Source organism: Acomys minous (assembly GCF_964271855.1).
Source record: "Acomys minous genome assembly, chromosome: 12".
Taxonomy (NCBI): domain Eukaryota; kingdom Metazoa; phylum Chordata; class Mammalia; order Rodentia; family Muridae; genus Acomys; species Acomys minous.
Window position 1 is genome coordinate 63,405,965 of NC_140493.1, and position 19,261 is coordinate 63,425,225.

At 44.2% G+C, this 19,261-nt stretch overlaps 1 protein-coding gene across 1 annotated transcript; it reads left to right on the forward strand.

The window, feature by feature from the left end:
• Window positions 1-403: 403 nt before the first annotated feature.
• On the forward strand, window positions 404-4,772 carry TSPYL5 (TSPY like 5). Its single transcript, XM_084748953.1, has 2 exons — window positions 404-2,917; window positions 4,159-4,772. The coding sequence occupies exon 1, from the start codon at window positions 752-754 to the stop codon at window positions 1,979-1,981; it is 1,230 nt and encodes a 409-aa protein (XP_084605079.1). The 5' UTR covers window positions 404-751; the 3' UTR covers window positions 1,982-2,917; window positions 4,159-4,772.
• The last annotated feature ends 14,489 nt before the right edge of the window (window positions 4,773-19,261 follow it).

Below are 19,261 nucleotides of genomic sequence, written 5' to 3' on the forward strand. Positions count from 1 at the left end.
CAGGTAGGTCTCCCCTTAGCTGTGCAGTCTCCAGAATGTTCCTTAGTGTCCTTCGCCTCTTCTTCCTCCTCCCTAAGGATTGAACCCAGGACTTCCACATGCTAAGCTAACTGTTTTAGCACTGAATTGTAACACCAGGCCTTCGGTTGCAGTTTTATCAGGAAACTGGGAATAATATCTCTTTCAAAGATAATGCAAAAACAAACAAACAAACAAAAAACAACACAACACCTATTCAGTTAAAGTGCCTGTGTGTATTATTACACAATAGTAGTTGCTATTACTTTTTGTTCTTTCTAAAGCATTCTAGATAAGCAAATCTTACAGTAGAATAATTATATGAGAGAAAATTGTCAACGACCTTTTAATTATAAGAGATGTCACAGGAGATAACCGAAGAGGAAGAATATGTAGAAAATTGATGGGGGCTAGTGGTGACTGCCTTCCAGATGGCATTGTAAGAACAATGCCTGTGTCTTTTGAACCCCTGGGAACACACTTGCGATTAATGGTAAAAGATGAATCAGGAGCACAACCAAGGCCAACTGCAGGTGGAAACTAAGTTTCTAACAGCAAAATAAGATTACTGGGGTGCGGCCTGCTAGGGGTGGGCTGGTGCGCAGCCGCCGCGGCGGAGCCAATCACAGGGTGCAGCGGGTCCTGCCGCGGTGACGTCACGGTTGCCATGGAGAGGGCGGCTCGGTAGAGACCCCGGGCTGCTACCAGTTTTGAAACCCTGTCCGTGGGCACCATGAGCGGCCGTAGTAGGGGTCGAAGGTCTTCCCGCGCCAAAAGCCGGGGCAAAGGCCGGGCCAGGGCCCGGGTCCGCGCCGCTGGGGACGACGCCTGGCGCGACGAAAAGTCGCCACAGGGCCCGCGGCTCGGGGAGGACGCCGCGGCCGAGCAGGTGCAGGCCGGCGCTGCTCAGGGAGGCACGGAAGCAGCCGAGCCCGGGGAAGACGCGGCCCGCCGCCTCCCGCTGGACTGCGGCCTGGCGCTGCGGGCACGGGCTGCGGGCGAGCGCGGGCTGGCGGCCACCGACCCCGGTCTGGAGCGGGCCACAACCCTCGCCGAGCGCCTGACCGGCGACACCGCTTTCGTGGGAACCGTGGGTGCCTTGGCGAGGCTGCGACATGGCTCCCGCGTTGGAAGTAGGCGAGTCCCCGGGAGGAAGGCCCCAGACACTCGGAGCGCCGCGAGGAGGGGACCTCAGGCCACAGTCAGTGGGAAGCCAAAGATGGGATCTGCAGGGCCATGTGCCGCTGTCCCAGTGGGGGAGGAAAAGAAGGTAGCCGAGAAGCATGCTGGGTCAGGGCCCCCCGCGCTAGTAGGCAGCATGGATACCCTGGAGACGGTCCAGCTAAAGCTGGAGACCATGAATGCGCAGGCTGACAGGGCCTATCTCAGGCTCACCCGCAAATTTGGCCAGTTGCGTCTTCACCACCTAGAGCGCCGGAACCTCCTCATTCAGAGCATCCCTGGCTTCTGGGGTCAAGCTTTTCAGAACCACCCCCAGCTGTCAACTTACCTGAACACCAAAGATAAGGAGGTGTTGAGCTACTTGAACAGACTGGAGGTAGAAGAACTTGGCCTTGCCCGATTGGGCTACAAAATCAAGTTCTACTTTAGCCGAAATCCTTATTTCCAAAACAAGGTGCTCGTCAAAGAATATGGCTGTGGGCCGTCCGGTCAAGTGGTATCTCGCTCAGCTCCAATCCAGTGGCTCCCGGGTCATGATCTAGAGTCCCTAAGCAAGGAAAACTCAGAAAACAATGGTAGCTTCTTTGGGTGGTTTTCAAACCACAGCTCTATTGAGTCTGACAAGATCGTTGAGATAATCAATGAAGACCTGTGGCCCAATCCTCTACAGTACTACCTGATCAGCGAAGAAGCCCGTGGGCAGAAAGGAAAGGAAGAAAGGCCAGGCCCACCAAGACAGCCAGTGGAGAGCCCTGAGCCTGCGCTGAGGCAGCCCAACTGACCTGGAACGGATCTCCTTACTACCTCCTGCACCTGTTAGGCTGACCACATGGGTTTCGCTGTCTGCTGCCGTCTTATGTACACGGTAGCCACTTTGATCTTAACGTCAAGAATGTGACATTTGCCATCACGTTCCTTGCTTCCCCATGGCCTCGCCGTGTCACGACAGTGTCACATGTGTGCGTTCGCTCTCACTGCTTGTATATTAAGCACCCCAGATGTATGCAGCTTTCCTCTACACTATCCGGTCCCTGTTCTTAGCGCTGGCCCTTCCCACCGGCCCTGCCTGGACATTCTGAGTCATCGCCCAGATGGATACTCAAGCTATGCTGCTTCGTGGCCAGTCACCTGGGCTTTGTGTTTATTTTAGCCATGCATGCTATCAATGGCAAGATTTTCTATTGCCATCACAAAACGAAGCAGTGCACGTGGCACTGGCCATCAGCCAAATTTTATTGTTCTGTGGGTCTGGGGACACCAACTAAGGTTCTTCCTGTTTTATTTCCAGCTTCAGCCCAGGGTCCAGGAAACTACTGGGTGTGGATGAGGTCAAGGGCAAACAGGAGTATGCTCTGATTTCTTCCCATCGCAGGCCTCTTCTTGCCTCTGGGCCAGGCCTCTAGTGAACCTTCATCAAAGTCTGGCCATGCCCGGTTGCAGTCGGTCCATTGACTTTTGACTAGGTCAATGCTATTGGCCCCAGCGTGTTTATCAAAGACCTCAAGAACTGCCTATGGACCCAGGTTCCCTCCCAGTGCATGAGCTATAAACTCTGCCTCCCTAGACTTTAGGAACTCTACAGGTTGCCAAGCTGGTGGGCAGCCTGGCCTTTGTGGACACATGCTTGCTGCTATCATGTTGTGAGTCCTGAGAAGGGTAGGGCTTTGGCCCACAGCTTTATCAACTTGATATCTGTGTCAACTCCCCTTATTCCGTGGTAAGATGGGACAAAAGTACCTTAGTGGGATGCTGAGGAAGAGAGATTTTTCATGTGTACGTCTGTGTTTACTTCACACCTCCATGCAACTTAGTCTGCTTCCCTGTCAACCTACCTCCTGACCTTCCAGTCTCCTTATGACCCCCTCCCCCAGCCTTTTAAAATAGTGTTGCAGCTCTGACAAAGAAAAGCATCAGCGAGGCTTTTCTGTATACAGCTAGGGAGGCACAGGGGCTTCTTTGACACAGTCATGTAGTAGGCTGAGATAAGATAAAGAAAAACCAGAAGGCCTCCAGAGAGTCCATGGTCAGACTGAGGTCCTGAAGCCTGGGCTCGGTCTATAGTGCTAACGTTGTATGCATCTGCTAGAATTAGGAACCCTAGGGCAGCGGTGTTGTGGACTCTTGTTTTGGCTTCTGTGCGCTTCTTTTTAAGGCCCGGGGGCTTCTTTTTGTCTCACTTGGTATCCTGTGCCACTGAGATCCTCAGCCCCCAGCTTTCCCACTCAGCAGTCCTTTGCTGTCTTTGCTTCTTAGCTCAAATATACTCACTATGGCAGAACCCCAAGATGTCCCGGGGGATAGGCACACTATAGGGAGAACCTGATCTAGATGTTTCTGGTGAGTGTGCAGGCTGGGCCTTCCTGCCCAGGCTTGCCTGTGACCTGACTTACCCTCCGTGGGAAATAGAGCTCCCTAAGTCAGTCTTTCCCCAAGTCCCCTTTCTGGTATGGAAAACTGTGTTCTGGCCTCCGTGAGGGGCCCTTAGCTCAGTGCTAAGGAGATGATAGGCAGGTCAGTCAGGGCGAGGTAGATAAGAACCTGGTACTGAGTGGGTCAGTAAAAACTTGATAGCAGTGGCTTGAAGCTGCAGAGACAGTGGTTCTATCTCTGTGTTGAAGGTGACAGAAAAGACCTTATTCAGGGTTGCAAAGGGAGAATTAAAAGGGTTGTTGGTAAACACGGTGCCTGGACAGGGATGAATCCAGAGCTCTGGACAGTCTTTATCATTACTGGATTTAATTTTTTAATCACAGAAACAAACCCAAAGCAATGTTACTATGTTGATTAGAAGGTACAGCCTTGTCTCTGTGTGTAAGATTATGCTATATGCTGTGTATTTGGTCTCTTAAGTAAAATCTTACCACTTTTTGTATATTTGCCTAATGACAAAAACAGAACTGTACAAGTTAGCTTTTTAAAATATCATTTGGTCTTTATTATGTCGATTTCTAAAAACAGGAGTGGAGACGACAGTCCCTGGACCCGGTGGGAGTGCTTGCACCCAGAAGCACCCATCACCAGCTGTGAGCAACCTAGTTTCACCCGTGGCTCCTCTTCCTCCTGTGGTGTTCTCGAGAGTCCGAGGTACTGTGCCAGTGCAGCCAGATGGACTCTGGGAGACTGGGGTGTTCGTGGTGATAGCTGTGGGGTGCACTCCTGATCACAGCAAACCCACTTCTGTCGACTGTGTGTGAATCAATGGTTTTTCCAGAAGTGAGCCTCATAAATGAGTCTTCATAGTGAAACTCAGAGTGATGATTAGGATATTCCACTCTGCCCCACATCTTCAAAAGAAGAGAGCATTCTGTTGTAAATGTGTCTCATAGCCCCGTGTAAGGCACGGGAGACCCTTCACACGCTCAGGCTTTTCTCCTGTGTAACATAGAGACTTACGTGGACTGTTGGGGTTGCTGTGTTCTGTGAAAATAACCAATCCAACATAATCTTTCATTGGTTGTTGTAGTTGATAATTTGATACCCTGGTGATAATGAAATTATTTCCCTGTTCCTAAGTGGCATAAATACTTGCAAGTATGCATGTATGGTGGAAAATAAAAATAAAAATTCTTGTGTCCCTGTCCTATTTCTTATTACAAAGTAATAATCGGAGTTTATGAGGCAGAAGCTGAGCAGAGGTGAGGAGTGAGTGCTGTACACTAGCCTTAGTAAGTGGACCCTAGGCCTTAGTTATACAAGAATACTTAAAATACTGCTGTCCAGGCCCATCCCAGAGACTGGTATTTTGTGTGGCTCTAGAGAAAGGCAGCAGTCTTGTTTATAATGAGTTTTCTAGGCACTTCTCATGGGAATTCAGTATTTCTAACATTTTGTAGTGAATTTGAATTATGTGGAGAATCCTGTTAAGTGGAGTTTGATTTAGTGGTTAGGCAGACGCAGGACTTTGTAATAAGTTTCCAGGTGATTAATTGCTGGTGACACGTGGACTGCACTTTGAGTTGCTACTGAGGTGACCTTAGAGGCCCTTCAAAGAACAACAACAACAACAAAAAACCCTAAGAAAAATGGTTTTTAAGGCCATTCAAACTAGCGTAATAGTGTTCAACTCTGTTTGCATGTTAGAATTAACGGTGAAGTTTACAAAATACCTGCCCTAGCTTCACACAAGACAGATGAAGTCAGAATGAGGAGAGACTGGCAGAGTCACAGGTAACTCCAAAGACGTTGCGTATGACTCAACATGGAGGCTTGGGAGCTAGACTCTCTCATGTGGCTCATTTCATATCCAGTGAAAGGATCATTTCTATCTGAAGAAGCCAGCCTCGGTGATGACTAAACACCACGGAAAATGAGTAGAAAAAGAGGTTGTTTTTGAACTGACAAGAAAACAGCATTAGGGACTGGTATGATCGCTCACTAGGCAAAGATTCTTGCTAAGCCTGAGGGCCTGAGTTTGATCCCTGGGGCCCGCCCACATAGGTGACGGAGAGAAGCAACTCCTGCAAGTAAGTTGTCTTCTGACTTTTACATGTATGCCACCGTGTGCCCACCCCTCCATACAATAAGTAAAACTGTGATAAAGAGATAGGTTTATGTGATGAAGGTGACTATGCTGAATAAAATACACATGCAGTGTTTGGGACATAGTAGGTTCGCCAGTGTTGGATGAACAAATAGATATGTTCTTTGTTTACATTCAGGTGCCCCAGGGGTAGCTGGGTAAATATATTAAGTGTGTTGATTGTTTCATGTGTACATCTATATTAGATTTCGTTCTGCATAAATTACTATATACTAGGCACTAGAAAGCTAAGGAAATTAATCCCTCCGGTCTGACGGTCCGAAGCCCAAGATTAAGGGGTTGCCAGGGTTTCTTCTGACAGCATCTTTCCTTGGCTACAGAAAGATTCCTTTGTGTGTTCATATGGCCTTTTCTTGGTGGGTGCCTGTCTTATGTCATAACTTCTTTCTAGGAAGCAAGCAATATATAGCTGGAGTTCACCCCAGTGACTTTAACTACCTTAAAAAAAATAGTCTCTAAATAGTCTGAGGTGCTGGGATTGGGTTTTCCCTAGGAATATGGTAATGGTGGAAGGACGTAATCCAGTTGATACTGTTGTACAATGCACATGCTTTGCATAGTATATAAGGCTTATCACGTCCCACGTACTCTCACAGCGATCTTGTGGGCTTTAACTTAATTCTTTCCATACTCCTATAAGGTGTGTGACAAGTAAATGGGATTGAAAAATAAACAAATACATAAATCATTTGGGTCAGATCCCAGCACTAAGCTTAGTCTGGTTAAAAAAAAAAATTTACACCTATTCTTACAGTTCCCAATTGTAAGTCTACCAGAATATGGTTCTCATCTACTTTCAGCTATTTCTAGAAACAGATTTGGAAGCAAAAATATTTTCTAGTATGAGGATAACAGCCCAGCCTTTTGCTCAGAGACCCTTGGAATGAGGGGCTAATTGGGTAGGAGGTTGCAGAGGCTGTGTGTAGGTTAGGGGCAACAACTGTTGGCATCCAGCTGACTGCTTAGAGCCATGCATATCCCATAGCGATAGCTCCAAAGAGAAATGGGGAATGAGGATCTTTATGCAGATTTCCTAAACTTGAATATTTTTGTGTAATTAAAAAGCACATTTGCTTATTTTGCCTGTATGTGTGGGTGTGAGTATACCATAGCAGGTGTGGAGGTCAGAAGACAACTCGTCGGAATTGGATCTCTCCTTCTACTGCCTGTGTCTTGGGGACTGAATTCACATTGAGCGGCTTGGTGGCAGGTGTCCTCACCATCTGAGCCTTAATTAAAAGCCAGAGTTTTTTCTTTAAAAAAATTAAAAATTAGCATACAAGGTATTAGATGTCACTGTGGCATTTTGAGCAAAGGGTGTTTTAGTACTTTCTCCTCCAGCCTCTGTCTCCCTAATCCTCCTGGAAAGTCCCTCAGCACTTCTTCCTGTTAAAGCCACATCTTATCTCTTGCTCCCCTTCAGCACCTCTTTTTTATTCTCTCATGGTCTCCTCTCTAGATTGTTAGGCTTTCTCTGTATCTGTATTTTCAACCATCACTATGCACACATGTATACAAGCTAGGATCCACATATGAAATAGAACTTGGTAGGTTTTGTTTTTATAAGTCTTGGTTACCCTGTATAATACACTTTACAGATCCATCTATTTTTCTGTAAGTAAATTCCATTGTGTACATGCACCAAATTTTCATTACCCATTCATCTGTTGACGTATATCCAGACTGGCTCCTTTTCTTGCTGTTGTAAACAGACCAGCAGTCAACATAGATATGCAAGTTATCTCAGAGTTTTTCTACTGGCAAATGTGAGAAGTGAAGTGTGCAATTAGGAGATGCTTGCTTTTTCATGCAGGAGCCTCAGATGGCAGCTGACATCATGGTGGGGGGGCATAGGAGAGGAAGAAATCACATAATAAAATGGAAAGTTAGGAAGTGTCAGGAATCAGACATATCAAGACTCTTAAGAACTAAGCAGGGAACTATCTTAATTCCTTCCCATGACTCTTTGCTAGACCTCACCTCTTAAAGGTCCTACCACAGTAACATGGTCACTATGAAGACCAACAACTACCCACTGCGTTTAACAGAACTCTCTCTCTCTCTCTCTCTCTCTCTCTCTCTCTCTCTCTCTCTCTCTCTCTCTCTCTCTCTCTCCTTCATGGGATCATTCATTCGTTGCTGTCTGTATGTAGACCTTAGAGACACAGTTGAAGCAAATATAGCTCCAGTTCCTCTGCCCCCAGCTCTATCTTTTCTCAGCTTTTGCCTAGGACTGTGAGTTCTGTTCCCCCATGCCCATCACCCCCTCCTCTGTTTTTTTTTCCTCTGTCAAATATTTTAGACCAACTTGTTAAGGAAAGGGCTAAAGGGCCTTTTTCCTTTTTGACCTTTAGGTCAAATGTTACAAAGTGCCAGGGCCTTTCATAACTTGGGATGTGAGGGGCTTGTGGTCATTCTGGAAGTACTAACTGTCCCTGGACCCTTTTCAGCTTCAGGTTTTAGTACAAATTACCCATTTTTATCTCTCTCACCTCCTCCTCTATTGGATTTTTTTCTTTTTCATTTGTTTTCTTTCCTCCTCCTCCTCCTCCTTCTTCTTTATTTGCCTCTTTAGCGTGGTCAAGGCTAGCCTTTAATTCAAAGTGATCCTCCTGCTTTAGCCTCCTGAGCACGTTTGAGGTGTACACCACTATTTCTGGCTTCTCTCCTGACATCTTAAGTCATTATTTTTGGTGTGTGGTAGGTTTGTGCTATCCTATGATGGAGAGGAAGATAAATGGCCATGCTACAAAAAAAAAATCCCTACCAAATTCTAACTTTATTTTTAACCTTTGGCGTCCCAATCTAGTTTAGTGTGGGCTATTCTATAGAAAGAGGCCCAATAACCTAGGGTGACATTTTAGAATCCTTCCTGGAAATGCTTTGGTAAGTTCCTCTGGTCTTTGAACATTTGGAAAAGCTTCCCTGCACTTTTAGCTTGATGATTCCCTCACCTTTGGAGAGCTATTATCACAGCATGGAGACCTTTCCCTCAAGGGTCCAGGTAGCAGAAAATATAGAGCACTAGATATTGGCCCATGGCTTTTCTTTATTTGCCCTTAGTATGTTCATTTTGTTTTTGGAATCTTCTCCAACTTCATCTCACCATCCAGGCTCATAACTCATTTCTGCAGACTCCCATTTAATCCCTGTGTTAGCTGTGTTAGCTCTGATTCTCCTCAAGACTGCCCATCACTTCCCTCTGTCTTTGTGACAGCTCACAGCTTACAAAGAACAACTATTTTCACCGTCTGTACTGTAATAACTATATCATTAATAAGATCATAAACCCTTGTAACCCAATTACAAAGTTAGCATTATGAGAGCCCAGATTTTAGTCTTCTGATCCCAGACTCAGAATGGAGTAGCCTAGGGCAGGCATCAGGCTCTCAGAATCTAGATACTCCTCAGCACAGTCTATATTTAATCCTCTTCATATTAGCTAATCAGTGTGAACCACTTTATCAACCAAATAGCAGCATGCATGCCATTGGAGCTCAATTAGAAGGACTGACTTGTCCCAAATAAGTAGATAAGGCTTTTAAAAAAATGTGTTGTCTTAACAGTGTATTTCCGGAGAGTGGAGTCTTTTAAGTGTTAAAAATATGAACATGAAAGTCTTGGAATATGGAGAATTATTTGTTTGCACAACAAGAAATCTAGTAGTCTAGGGTTACAGATTAATGTCAATGATTCCGTGATATTAGGGCTCTGGTCGACATTTCAGCCTTTCTTCTCCAGGCTGATGTACAGTGCTCGTAGCCCTCAGCAAGTGCTCATCAGCAAGAAAGAGGGAGGGGAGGGAGAGGATTTGTTACACCTGTTTTTGTTTTTGTTTTTGTTTTTGTTTTTATCAAGGAAGACAACTCTTTCAAGTAGCCTTTAGTGAAATTCAGGAGACCTAAATACAATCTTTTGTTCTAGAACTTTACTGGGTTGGTTATATGGCTAAACCACTTCAAGGAAGTTTTAACTCTCCAGCATCTTCCGTGGAAATAGGGGTTTTGCCATCAAGGAATGAGGTCAGGGGCTGGAGTTGGGAGGCAATTTTAAGTCATCTGCTGGTCCGTTACCTCTGAGAACCCTTTGCTGACGAGAAGGCCAGACAACACCTGCTGGCACTGCACACCCACCTTCTGGTGCTTCTAGTCACGTTGCAGAGAAGAAGGGTCTACCTTGGGCTACACCTTTTGCAGCTTATCTATAGCCAAGTTTGTGTTCAGTTTGATTTCCCACAGCATCTAGTTTAGGATTTATGTAATATTTTGTGGTCAACAAATGCTACTTGAGTGAGTACAATAAGTACATCTACAACTATTGGAATGAGAATTTGATCATGCCAGTTGCTTGTTAAAGTCCGTTGATAATAACACCCTTCATCTTCTGACCTTGGTCATTTCATTCCAAACATTTTTAGTTAAAAATCCAAATACATTAAAATAAATATTTTCCTACATATGTTTCACTTATATTCAGTGATTTAAAACTTTTGTCATATTTATATAAACATGTATAAACTGAGAACCCTTTGGAAATTGGTTGCTTGATGATTTATCCCTAAATACTGAGCATGCTTATCAGAAAAAACAGTTTTTCTATGCAATTCCAATGACTACAACAAACTATAGTCCCCAATCCTAGCTAATGTCCAGTGTGTGTTTAAATTTTTTTCATTTCCAAGATTATTTAACAATATGTGCATAAACATTTTGTGGCGTTGCGTTTAGTTGTTTTATTTCTCTGGTCTTTTTTGAACACCGAGCAATTCCTCCACTGTTTTTGTGTAACTCCCATTCCTGACAGTGGTTTTCTGAAGAAGATTGGGTGGCTGTTTATGGGAGGTCCCATACTGTTGATTTATCTTATTGCTTGTTTGTTTGTGAGTTACTTAAACTTTTCCTTGATCTCGTGCATTTCTTATAAACTGAAAATGCCAGGAAACACCTTTGGGAAGAATGCTACCTGAGGTTGTACGTGTCTGGATGCAGCAGACTGGGTACAGTGACAGGGAACCCTGCTGCTGAGCTGTTAGTTTAAGTCTGGGATAGGATATGGTGCCTCCAGCTCTTTCCTTTGTAGAGACATATTTGTCCCTGGTCTCAGCAATAGTCCCTGCAATAGCGTTCAGTCTCTTCCCTAAGACGCTGTATCCCAGGGGTTCAGCAGCCATTCGCAGTGTTTGCTCAGGTGAGTTATTCCCAGGGTTTGCAGAACGGTGGTTTTCTTATGTTTTCATTTCTTATAGATGTTTGAGTTTTCAGTCTAGCATAAAGAAGCCTATTCCTCTATGGGTAAATGGTCCGCCTATATAGGTGGTGCCAAATGCTGAATTCTTTCCTTTAGCCAGTTTTCAGAAAGTTGAAATCATGTTCATATGCAATGTGCCAAAGTGAGGGCATGCTTTCCTTCTCTTCAGTAAGATTTACTCTTTTATGGACTTGTATGTTTGTATTTCACATTTAAAAATCCTTTACACTTATTTTTCTTCCAGTTGCTTAATTGGACGACATTTTGGCTTTAACTTTTGTTGGACTCCATCAGTTGTTGCTCCTGTCCTCACTTCTGGTCCTCTGGCTTTGCTCATTTGTATAACTTGTTTGCTGACCAAGAAAATAATTTCAGATATGGCTATGGTATACTTGTTCTGTGCTGTTATTTTCAATATTTTGAGTTTGAATTAATTCTCCTTTTAAAATACCCATGCTGTTTTTTTCTGTATTTCAATTTATTGTACTTATCTGTTGACCTATGTGCTCCTATCAAAGATTTTAGGGTCCCAGGTCACAGAAAATAGTAAATAAAAACATTTTTTTCATTGCCATAGCTCAGACACATATACACAATAGATATTCATTAAATAGAAAAGACTCAGTACATGTGTCGTGGTTTAAATAAAAATGTTCCATATAGGCTCATATATATTTGACTGGTCACCAGGGAGTGGTGCTACTCCAAAGACTTATGGCTTTGTTCGAAAGAGTTGCCACTGGGGATGGGCTTTGAGGTTTCAAAATCACATGTCAGGTCCTCCTTCCCTCCCTCCCTCCTTCCCTACCCCCTCCTCCCTGTTCTCTCTTTGACTACGGATCAGATGTAGCTCTCAAGTGCTTCTCCAGCACCATGTCTGCCAGCATGCTGCCATGCTCCCCACCATGATGATAATGAACTAAACCTCTGAAAATATAAGCCAGCCCCTAATTAAGTGCTTTCTCTTATAAAAGTTGCCCTGGGCATGGTGTCTCTTCACAGCAATAGAACTATGATTAAGACAACATGAATTTTGAAAATATTCAGGAAGAGAGCCCGGGAATAAGTTTGAATGAAGGGGAAGTGTGAACCTAATACAACTGAACTAAAGGCTGGGGTGAGGCTGGTTAAGGAAGTCATTGCCTATGAAAAGCCTCAGTCAAAAAACAGGGACAGCAAATCAGTCTTACAGAACATGAGAAGCCAAGCAGGGAAATGAAATGGAGCAGGAATACAAATGGGAAGTGTTCAAAACGCACTGTGTGTGATGGGCTTTCGGGATGTTTGTGTCTGTAATTGGAAACAAGGAGAAGTTAAGCGGCTTCTGCCAGCTCACCTTCCTAGGAATTCTTCTTTTCAACATGGACATGTGCACATAATCTGAGGTCTCCTAATGGGACTCTTGAATATAGACAACTCTAAAAAGTTGGATTAGAACAAAAAGTCAAGGAAGGCAAATCAGATAGTAGATTCAATCTTCAGGACAGAGCAGCGTCAGCAGATTTGGGTGTGTGTGACTTCACTTCTTCAATACTAAATGGCCCTTGTTCCAGGATTTGGGGGAAATGGGATAATTAAACCCCTTTGTTAGTAATGGAACAGCAGATATTTGGGAAAACTCAGGGATTGGGGTTCAGGAGGATGCCTTTAAAATCCAGGAACATGCTGGATAAGATTTAATGGACATAGGGTAGATTTTCCCTCCAGAGGTGCTGGGGTATCAAAAGGACATGTTGTGAAAACTTGTTTTATTCTTGGTGGCATCTCTAGCTGGGGATGCTTATATCATCCAGCTAGCATGCAGAGGGACACCAAGCTCCTTCCAGCCTCCCTCATGTTCTCCCTGCAGGAGGCTTTATCTGATGTCCCAGGCAAAAGATACTTGCCCTTCTTACTCATTACTGCATATTCATAGACTTGATCTCAATTCATGTCCTGAGATTTGTCTCTGAGATTGCTGCTTCTCCTGGACTAAGCTGCCCAGAATCTTTGTTTTCTGCTGGATCCCAAGTGCTTACATAGAGGAGGCACTTAGCAAATATTTTAGACCAATGGAAACAATCATTAGTCTTGTAAACCAAGGTCAATTGAGATGGCAGTTTACGTGGTTCATGTGGTAGAGATATCCTAGGCAAGTTTGCAATGGGCATTGCATTGTAATATCCATTTCACTGAGTGAACACTATTTGCCAATGACAGTGCTCAGTGTATTACACCCACTTTCCAAATGATATAACCAAGTCCAAGGGAGTTGACAATTTGGGCAAGGCTGGAATTCCCAGAGCTAAAGGCGGAGTTCCTTGATTGCTCTTCTATACTGCTGTTGGGCTGGGGCTTGGTGTCCTAGTGAGTGAGGTGGAAATTGTGCTCATGCCTTCAGAAGGGACAGATGACACTGATTATGGATGAGTTTAGAGGTCTTCTGAGGGTGACTTCACAACACCTCATCATTAGGGAAGGAAAGTGCATTTCTGGGTATGGGTCTTGGAAGGCCATGAGGATGTTGGCTTTGGATAACAGAGTGTAGGCTATCCTGCTGCTTGTGCCTAGGTCCACAGACCCTGAGAAGACTAGGATATGATGCATCCTCTCACAGAGGCCATTGTTTACTGAGGGAAGCAAGTTGGCATTCTAAAGGTTCCTAGGTTGTAGTAGATAGATTTTCTGAAGCAGCCCAGAAGTTTGGGCCTCTCTGAATAGAGAGGCATTGATCAGAGGGCTGGACCAGGAAGCTGAGCCACAGATAGTGGCAGGCTCAACACACGGCCACAGCAGTTACTGAGTGAAGAACATCACAGATAGGCTTGTGGTTAAGGGAGCTACAGCCTCCCCCATGGAAACTCTGTTGGTTCTCTTCTTCCCAAATAAAGGTGAAGAAACAAAAACAAAAGCACAGACAAACAAACCCCATGATTTCTTGACATCCCCAGAGTGGCACACTTCCCTTTTCACTGATATTTATATTCCACATAGGGATCAGTAGAGAGGGAGGAAGCAAAGAGTGAACATTTATTGAGCACCTATTATATGCCTAAGTGACATATGTACAGTTATAGTTACTTATAGTTTTACAGTCTCAAGCGTATGAAGTTTTCATTGGTCTCTACATTTTTCAGAGGAATAGTGTGTGTGTGTGTGTGTGTGTGTGTGTGTGTGTGTGTGTGTGTGTGTGTAGGGGGTGGTCTGCCTGTTTTTCTGTCTGTGTGTATGCATATGTGTATGTGTAAATGCCCATGGAAGCTAAGATAGAACATCTGATCCCTGGACGCTGAACTTTCAGGCATTCGTGAGCTTCCTGATGTGGGTGCTAGTTCACCACCCCCAATCCCAGTTTTACAGTTTGTTCTGAATTCTGAAAGTGTAAGAAGCTGCCTCACTGTTCTCATAGAGAAGTCTGTCTAATTAGAGTGTTTGGCTCCAAAGCTCTCTTAGTCATGCCAGGCTGCCCTTCCTAGAAGGCAGACAACTGCTTCTATCTTTAGTAAGAGTGATGTGATCAGGTAGAATGCTTCCGACTGCAGTCTCTGCTCTCATGAGAAGTAACCTGGAGGTAAGCTTAGCTTAACCTACTCAACAGGCTCCCAGCCTTACCCCCACTAGTCTGGTTCTTCTATCAGCTTTGGTATAGACTTGGGAAGAACTTTATGTCCTCACATTTGTTTCATGTGTGAAGATGGCTATTCCATTCCAGGCACTGTATCTTCAAAAACAGTGTCCAAAACAGAAGTTGGGGAAGAAGACAAATGATCCTTCTCTCTATCACTTGGAAGGGAAATGTTCCCATGGCCTCTCAGGGGACTTCGCAGAACACCACAGAGACTGAAAACTTTCACTATGTATTCAGTTTGCATAGATCATTTGCAACTTCAGTTTAGAACCATAGTGTGTCAAGGGAACTATAGGACACAGGTGTGTGTGTATATATATCATAAAATCTAAATAGTGGAGAACATTATATGTATGTGTGCATAAACACATGAACAGTTAAAAACATGAAAAAAATATGATAAGATGGTCACAGGGTCAGGAGGCAGTCAGTTGACCTGTGGAATCCTTTGCATTTCCCATGATCGCCTGGAGTCTGTATGTCCTTTTTAATTAGCAGGATTCATTCTGTATCCTCTGTTCCTATTATTTTCTCCTAAAAAATACACATATTTTCAGTATCAGTGATATCTTTTAACCAAGAAAATTACTTTTGAATGTTCAAAACAGCATTATTGACTCCCTAGGAAAACAAGAAACACTGGTAGTTTTTCAAGAGATGTGAAGCAGCCATTTAAATGTTACCATGAATGTTGAGGTTTTTATGAATATTTTCCTTTGGGTGGGTTTCCTGGGCTTTTTGCAGCACTGAGTTGAGATGGTGGAGTCTTCAATTCTAAGGAACATGAGCATTTATATTAATAGCTACACCAAAGGCATTTAAATAATGTGAAAAAGCTGCAGCAGCAGTCAAAACTTGAATTTGGCCTCTGGTTACTGGCAATCCTTTCAGTCATCTGTGATCCTGTGAGCAGATTAAACAAAAACACATCCCTTGCTGGTGATTTTGTGTGGCTTCTATGGTAAACTGGAGGAGCAATCATCTTTTGTAACCACAGATCCCCAGATGATGATCCAGGATATGAACCCTCACTAGAGCATTTGCCAGAGAACTTCCTCCCTCGGCCAGTAACTGTGCTAACATGACCCTTTGGAGACATGTCTTTCTGATGTTCACCTTCATACCTTATTTATTCAGCTTCTTTTTGGGTGGGGCTGGAGGAAGCAGGCAGGATCCTTCTCCACAGGCCCAGGAATTTCAGGCTCTCTTCTCAGGAATTATTCCACTTGGCCTGTCTCCTTTCCCCATCTCAGTTTTTCTGCTACTTATTTTCAATGTTCCTCAAGTCTAGTTGAACCCGGATCTGAAATCAGCCTATAAAGAGAAGGTTCTGGTGGACAGCAATCCCCTTGTATTTATTTTTCTGAGTTTCCCCGTAGTTGAGTAAAATGTTGTAGGTCTCTCTGTCAAAGAAAAGGGAAGAAATGAAGATTGCAAAACATGCTCACTGTATAGCAGGCTGAGGTCTATGTTAGAAAGTCCTAACCTGTGTGACCCAGACAAACTCCAGCTGGAACCGGAAGAGAGCAGTGGAGTGTGCATGAGCAGCTCCTGCGGCCACTGACTTTGAGAATGGCTGACTGCTAAATCTTTGCCACAGTGTGGTTTAGTACCTAAAGGGTAAGGAGGCATAAATATAACAGAGAAGCTGCAATGTATGACAGCTAAGCGTTGCAGTCAGGCACATCCCAGCTCCTTGTCCACTTCTGATAACTACAGTCTAGTGTGTGATGCTTTGGCAAGATCTGGCTTCTCTATCTGTAATGGAGAAGTAAAGGTCAGACAGAAGTCAGTAAAAAATGAGATTCAAATTAGCGTACTAAAAGGATCAAATAATTGGTGTGGGGAACTGGAAAATGTAGGACAATGGGTCCAGATTTGGCTTGATTCCAGAGCCTGTGCTTTTCTCTTCTTGGCAGGGTGGTTTGCTTGGTTATGTAAGCCCACAAGTCATACCCTCTTAGCAACCCCAGTTTAAAAAAACAAGCAACACACACACACACACACACACACACACACACACACACACACACACAGAGAGAGAGAGAAGAGAGAGAGAGAGAGAGAGAGAGAGAGAGAGAGAGAGAGAGAGAGAGAAGGGAGATCAGAGAGCAGGAGCACTGAGGTTGACTCTTTTTTTTCTCATTAGGTCACTATAAACATTTCAGCTAAGCTATGGCCTGGGCCCATCCCCAAAGCCAGGAATAGGGTCAACCCCACCCAATCTCCAAGGACTGACAATAAGAAAGGGATGAATTCATTTCCAAATGAAAATAAACCACAGTTCCAGTATTAGAGGGAGGTGGTAGGTGCTGCATAGTCAAAAATAATTGCTTCCCACTGAACAGAAGCTGGTTCCCAACTCATCCTTGTTATTAAGGAAGCAGAATGTGGGTAGGAGCAAAACCACTGTTGTTTAGAAGGGCCTCGATAGGCCTCAGACATCAAGCACTACCAACTTTTTACTCTGACTCTTCCCACAAGTGTGACAGTCTTTGTGCTGTAGAAGTTTAGTTGCCTCTTAAATAACCCACACAGTCTAATCCTTATTTAATTACTGTTCTTCTTTAAGGTTATTTGATTCTGGTGTTCCTTTTGGGAACAGATAATTCACAAAGTGGCTCCTGTTTATAGTAATGCAAGTCTGAAAAACAAACAAACAAACCAAAACAAAACAAAAAAATGAGGCAGTGTATCCCACTTACACATAACAAAGGAATCTTCAGGAGGCAGAGAGGTGGGGCCAGGTGGCATAGGCTAGCATCTGAGAACTTGAAAATGGGATTTCCACATACTATTGTCTTTCATTAGTCATGGAAAATTAGTTCCTGAACTTCCAGGACACCAAAATTTGAGGATGCTGATGTACCTTATATAAAATATAGTTGCGTGCCACCTATGCACACCCTCTTGTGAACTTTCAACCATTCTTAGATTATGCACCACTCTTACAATGTGAATTCTACGTAAACATTTGTCACACAGAGTTGTTTAGAGGACAATGACTAGATCAACATAGATATTACCTAGATCAACATAGACCTGTTCAACATAGATATTACCACTGTTGGCTTAACCACAGTTTTCAGTCTGTGTTTCTGGAGCCCTGCTCTGCACAGCGTACATGTCCAGAGTGCTGCCTGCCTGAACTTCAGAGCTGGGGAGTCTTTCACTACTTTCTTCCCAGGCTTCTGTCCTCTACCTCATCCCTCCTCATGGCTTCTACTCTTGAGACCTGCACTTCTGTGGATCCTCCTTCTCTTCTCTACAGTACGTTTTTGACTTGGCAAGTTATACATCAAAGGTTACCCCTCATAACTGTGGATACAGAGGGTCTCCAAGTGGACAAGCATCTTTCAACACTGGACAGTGCTAGTTAAAAGCCTGGCCATAATCATACAGGCAAAGTACCTGAGGCTGAATTCACCTCCGTATATAAAGCAGGAAGTAACTGCGATGGATTTATAATATCACGAAATGGGCTGGTGATGAGTATTTCACACAAACACAACAGGAACATGAGTCAGAATGGAACATCTGTTTCACAGCCCCTCTCTCTGAAAGGCTCAGGGGTCATTATGGAAAAGGAGTGAAAAGATTTTTAATAGCTAGAGGTAGTGGACGTCCTCAGTGAAACAGTGTTTGCTGGACGTGGCAAGGCTGTTGTACACATAAATTAATAGTGGCTGTGACTGCATGCATAAGACCAAGTCAGCAGAAACCCCAGCTTGCATGAGGAGGGACCTATGAAGTCCCACCTCTAAATGAAAAGCTATTGGTGATTGATGGCTGTTAGGGGAGGGGCAGTCAGTTTTCCCCCCTGCTGTGGCCCTTGTGAGGATTTGTTGATTCAGTGAGTTTTTTTTTTTAAAGCATTTGAAGTTGGGAGGGGAAGGTGAAAGAGAGGAGAGGAAGTGGAGGGGAGGGAAGGAGAAATTAGTTTGATGAAAATACACGAATGTGTGAAATTCTCAAACAATATCCAAAAATGTTTAAAAGAACATAGGTCTCAGGAGAACATCTTGGTGAGCTGGACCTGATTCCCTCTGGGCTCAGCATGAAGAAGGAAGATACAAAAGAACTGACAGAATTTCAAGGCGTGCAGAGCTGGCTCAGTGGCTGTGAGCTTTGCTGGGTCTAGCAGAGAGCCTGAATGCTCTCATGTTAGGTAGCTCACGCTTCCTGGGATTCCAGCTCCAGGGGATCAAGCACCCTCTGTTGGTGTCCGTGGGCACTGGCACTCACATGTGCTCATACTACTCTGAGATACACATAATTTTTAAAGAAATCTTTAAAATATGAGAATTTTATATGTGTCCATAAGAATGTGGGGCCTTGCAGGTACGGGGAGTGTCTAGCCAGAGTAGATAGATGCTCATCCCTGGGCAGTCAACAATCAGTGAAAAATGAGCTAAAAAGCCATTCGCTTGGAAGATTCTCAACCAAAAATAAACTGTCAATGCGTTACTCTGTTTTCACCCCGAGAATGAGGACTTCCTTGTGGAACGTTGGCGGCTCCGGACCCTGCGGCTGGCTTAGAGCAATGTTATCAGGCTGTTTATTTCGAAGTTTCAGATGAGGCTGGGAGGGGCCTCTGCAGCAGAATGTGGTGTTGGCAGAGCTTGGCGGCTCCTTGTCTTCTGTTTGTGGACCTCACCCTTCCGTAC

Coding starts and splice junctions, on each gene's coding strand:
- TSPYL5 (XM_084748953.1), top strand. CDS start 752: ATGAGCGGCCGTAGTAGGGGTCGAAGGTCTTCCCGCGCCAAAAGCCGG.